Source organism: Pagrus pagrus (genome assembly GCF_965226575.1).
Source record: "Pagrus pagrus genome assembly, chromosome: 2".
Taxonomy (NCBI): Eukaryota; Metazoa; Chordata; class Actinopteri; order Spariformes; family Sparidae; genus Pagrus; species Pagrus pagrus.
In genome coordinates, this window is record NC_140186.1 from 33576567 (window position 1) to 33581732 (window position 5166).

The 5166-nt window shown below is 41.8% G+C and overlaps 1 protein-coding gene across 1 annotated transcript; it reads right to left on the minus strand.

Annotated features, from left to right (window-relative positions):
• Positions 1 to 782: 782 nt before the first annotated feature.
• Positions 783 to 4623, minus strand: LOC311263931 (CD48 antigen-like; the record flags this gene model as incomplete). The annotated part of the gene is made up of 5 exons (XM_084364312.1): positions 4554 to 4623; positions 3065 to 3364; positions 1328 to 1615; positions 866 to 977; positions 783 to 798 (listed from the first exon to the last, which is right to left on the minus strand). Exons 1-5 carry the CDS (start codon positions 4600 to 4602, stop codon positions 783 to 785), a joined length of 765 nt encoding a protein of 254 aa, XP_084220438.1. The 5' UTR covers positions 4603 to 4623.
• Positions 4624 to 5166: the final 543 nt, after the last annotated feature.

Genomic DNA, 5166 nt, shown 5'->3' on the forward strand with positions numbered 1-5166 from the left:
GTGAGTGAAGCTCAGCAACGCAGCCGCCACACACTACACAAGCATCCAGTGTGTCCAGCCTGTAACAGTCTAAATGACCACACAGAACATCAATAATCAGCAGTTTGAGATTGGTATTTAAAAATAACATTAGAAATATTTCTCAGTCAATCAGCTGTAGCTTCCTATGTGATGAATATCTGTCTGAGATGCTGTGTGATTCTCAGAAGGCAGGAAGCTGTCCTGCAGCTGCATGCTCTGTTGCTCACGCTACTTTGGCCTGTCCTCACTAGATAAATGAAAACATGGGTTGTTTGTTCAAATGCATTTATGACCTCTATTTGTGTTCACCTGGCAACGACTGTGACACAGGTGGTCTCTGTTAGCATTCTGTTTCCTGCCATCACCTTTCATGAGGCTTTCTCTAAGTTTAACCAAGTAGTTCTTTAAACTGTGATAACGAAGGTTTTCTAACTGTAACAAAGTTTTTTGGTCCTCAAACTATTTAGAATAAGGACAAAATGTTGGTAGTTCATGTTTTATGTGAACCACTGATGCGTTGACATTTGTACATGTCACAGGCTACACACGGTTTCTACAAACAAAACGTGTCATACCACACTCACATTACATGTTCATGAGCTGACACTCACACACTCAACCAGAAGAGAACCACCATGAACAGCCTCTGAACTTCTGCTGCTGTGTTGCACTTCAAAACAGATTTACATGAACAAGAACCGAACAGAGAAATACAAAGGATGTCAGGATTGAGTATGACAGGTTGAAATGAAGCGTTAGTCCTAGAAATATTCAAATCTGTAGACACATGCACACATTACACTGAGACAAACTCATCCAGCAGTGACATTAAGAAAACAAATACCTGCCTTGTGTGTGTTGGGTTTTTTCGCCGAAACACTTCCACTTGATGGTACAAGCAACAAGAAGAACAGTGACAGCCAACACGATGGGGATTAAGATTCCAATGATCATATCTGTGGAACAAAACATCCAACATCAACAAATTACACTGGACAACATGTGGAAGACGAGTGTCTTTAAAATATAAGATGTTTATCTTTGAATGGAGATAAAAGTTTAAGCTGAAGTTCCTGAGCAGGACCACACCACAATCACTCCCCTTCCCGTCATGTGCCGATATAAACCTCCCCGTGCTTCATGCCTCACCCTCCCTCCCCTTCTCCTGTCTGTCTCTCTCTGTCTCTCTCTTTGTTATAGGGGTCTGCCAGCCCGGGAGCTGCTGTTGATCCCTAACCAAGCCTTCCCCATCTCATTGATGGTGTTGTCCTTGTCTGTTAAAAATCAGTGTCTGAATTAGTCTTACGATGTCTTTCAGCGTCCTCTGGGATGAATTGTCCCCCGCAGGATATGCTAGCATTAACAGGAAGAGTCTTTTCCTCAGCAGGGTTGGCAGCCACACATCTGTAAGAGGAGCTGAAGTCCTGCTTGTGTACAGTGAGAGGCAGAGAGAGAGCAGAGCTGCTCTGGGTCACTATCACCTCGTCTTTGTACCACAGCAGGGTCGTCTCTTCAGCTCTCTCCACAGAACACAGCAGGGTGCAGCTCTCAGCACTCACATTCACTTTGTTCACTGCAGGAGTCGGGACAGACTCTGGAGGAGAAAGAGAGGAAAGAGATTCAAATGAGACAATATGTCTGAATGCAGAGCCTCGTACTCTGCTCCCACTCTCTGTTCACAATGTTACTGACCGTCTTTTTGTGTTTCTCCCAGTTGAAGTCAACAGGGAAACATTTTCAGGGTGATTCTAAATGCTGTATCGTAGACAACTGGACTTTCAGCTCTCATCCAAGAGGCTTCTTCAGCTCTAACTGGAGGGGAGTTGCAGGCTTTGAACCCTGTGTGGGAGTGTGCTTACAGGAGGCGTCCATCTTTTGTAATAAATTAGTGCCGAGGTGATAAGTGTGTGTGGGAATGACTCTTTTTCGTTGGAATTCAATCAGACTGATTAACCAGATACTTCTGATTTCACTCATTTGTTCAGGTGGCACTCAGCTGTGCACTTCTGTGAATATTATCAGCTGATATTGACCTATCAGATGTATCAGTACATGCGTATATGTTGTCAGTATCGGTCAATATGAAAACTTGTTGGTTTTGCAGATAATGATGCTTTGGTGATTCATAATTATTACATTTCCATTGTGGTTTACTGTTTCAGTGCACAGCTGCCATCTTAGATAATAAAGTATCCTGCCTCTGGTATATATCTTTGTCACAAGTGTTTGATAACTACATTTGACCTGTCACCTAAAAAAGTGTGTACAATTCAACCAATATACTGTACATTAAACATATCAGAACTTTTTACTCCCTAAGATTGGTCGAGCTCTAATCCTGTCTTTATTTTTGACTCTCATATCAGCAAGTTCTGCCCCAACCAGTGGACCCGGAGAGTTTCTTCATGAGTTTGATGGTTTCTTTATGTGTTGACTTGATGAGCTTGTAGGGACCCACACAGGCATGTGTTCATTGTGGGTTTTAAACTTGACTTTGTTAGTGAGATGCTCTTTGCTCTCTGAAGAAAGAAGCCATGGTCAATAATTACCTCTGATTATTAATTTTCATTTTAAATGGTGTGTAACGCCCCAACAAGCTGAACTGACAGTGTCAGCATCAAGCTGTCATGGGTGCTGTTAGACCCCTTTGTGAGCTCTACACTGTACTTCACCCTGTGGTTCGATCTCACGGTGCTCTGGGATCAATATTTCCACAGCCTGAGTGTCTTTGCTTGATGTCTTCACTCGTCGTACAGTAACTCAGCTGCAGTCTGTGCAAAAGTGTATTTTAATGGAATTTTCCCCTGCCAACAATGTTAAACATTCTGAGCAGAGAGCAGACGTCTGTGACTGTGAGCTCATGCAAATACACCTGAAGATACAGGCCACTATCAGTAAAAATGATGTCTGATGATTGATAATATTCACCTATTCCAGGGAGCAACATATGGACTGCTGAGGTCACAGACGGGCCCAGGATGCTGTCAGAACAATGTTACCACCAACAGACTGGACAGTATACGGCAAAGGAAATGTGACTTACCATACACTGTGAGTTTACATGTAGCAGGACGTCCTCCAGCTTTAGGGTCAATAGTATAAATCCCTGAGTCGATCCTCTGCAGTCCTGTGATTGTAAAGAGTCCAGTGTTTTTGTTCCACAGAACTCTGTCCTTGTATTTTCCCTCATATGTAGTGCTTTTGTCCTCGTTCACCATAGCAATCGCATTTCTTTCAAATGAGAGAAACCCATGTCCCGTCACAGGGTCAGGTAGTGTGATGGATCCTCCCTCAGTGGCGGTCAGGTTCTTCTTCACTTCCTCAGAATCAGATGAGATTATTACTGTAAAATAAAGAGATAAACAGTTAACAGAGATTTACAATGGGCAGCTGAATATTAGTGTCACTACTGCAGCCTTATGAAATGCTGTATACTCGTGTGAATCAAAGCCCTTGAAGTGTTTTTGCTGATTGTCACCTTTTTAATCATTAAGATGTACATTAGATCTGTGGCACGTCACTCAGGAGTGGATCACTTTCTACAATCATTCTGCAGAGTTCAGCAGGGATCCATACGTTTTCTCTCCCTCTGATACTGTTTGTTACAAACTAAACCTCTATAAAAATGCACTTCAGAGATATTTAGAAGCAGCAAATGAGTTCAATCTTTCTTGAGGGGTAAAATGTGAGGTTCTGTTACACTTTTACTGCTCTGTGCAGCTCAACAGGGGCTGCAAGATGTTTGCATCATGTTTGTCTCTGTCAGACACTGGGCAGTGAAGCACAAAACATGCCTGGAGAAATGCAACTGGAAAATGCAGCTTTAATTCCTCCTTTGCAGATCAAGTTTATAGCAGCTATGATCAATATTTCTATATTAACAATGGACCAAAAGACTACTGGTTTGTGAAAGTAGTCTCTTGTTGGGATGAACCCATGCAGAATGACCACCTGACACAAAAATATGCAGCATTGTAGCGTCTGGAACCTTCTCTGACAATAAACTTTATGTTTTGAAGAGTCAGAATTCCTTTATTGTTATTAAACGGGGAAATATGTGCGTCACAGCAGCCAAAGGACAGTTCAATATAACAATGAACAATAATAATAGTAAAAAATAAACAATATAATAAAAAGGTGAGAAATAGAATAGTATATACAAAATATGTACAAATATAAACAGTGTGTTGTTATTTAATAAATAATAAATACAAGTATGAAAATTGCCCAGTTAGTGCAAACCAAAATGACAAATGATCATCTAATAGTGCACAACTAATGCAATTAGCAGGCTAAAGTCAATCACATCACAAATTGCTTCCAAATAAAGCATTTCAGTCATAATAATGTTGTGAATATTAGTTTAATAAAAAGTTATTTTGTGCATGAGTTGTTGTTTTTTTCTGTCCTTGTCTGTTGAAGGTGAGGTTCGCCCAGGGCATCATGCAAGCTCGAACCGCCACTGAATGTTTCTGTAGAAGCCGACAGAAGTCATCAAAGCTGAAGTGAAGCATAATGAGCGAGGTGCTTACCCATGAAGAAGAAGATGATCGTCTTCACCTCCATCACACAGTTAAACATGAGGCTCTTCCAGTGGCACTCCTATGTGAGAATGTTGCTAATATTGCAGATACCACTCACTCACACACACACACACACACACACACACACACACAGGCTTACATGTTCGTGACTGTGTGGGCCTCCTTGCTGTGAGGAGACAGTGTGACCGCTGAGGCTCAGAGATGGTAAAGTTGTGAATAAAAGTCCCCGGCCACATGAGAAACAGGGACGTTGCAGTTCACAGTCAGAGCCGTAACCCCAAGGAAACTTTTCAGTTGAGGAGTTGGTGTAAAGACAAAGTACAAACAAAGGCTTCACGGCATTTCCTGAACATGACAGCTCGACATCCTGCAGTCACTGACAGGACTTACAGAGAAGAGAGCTGAAAGATGCACAACATACGTTCATCTGTATTAGAGTTATAAAAGAACTATGAAATGAATATTAGGAAGTGTAAATATCAGCATCAGTGAAACTGTGCCAGTACCAAGCTCTGAAACGACACACAGAGTCAGTGACTGGCAGACTGACAACACTAATGTTTGTACATGGCAGAACACATCAGTCAGTTTAGAAAGACTT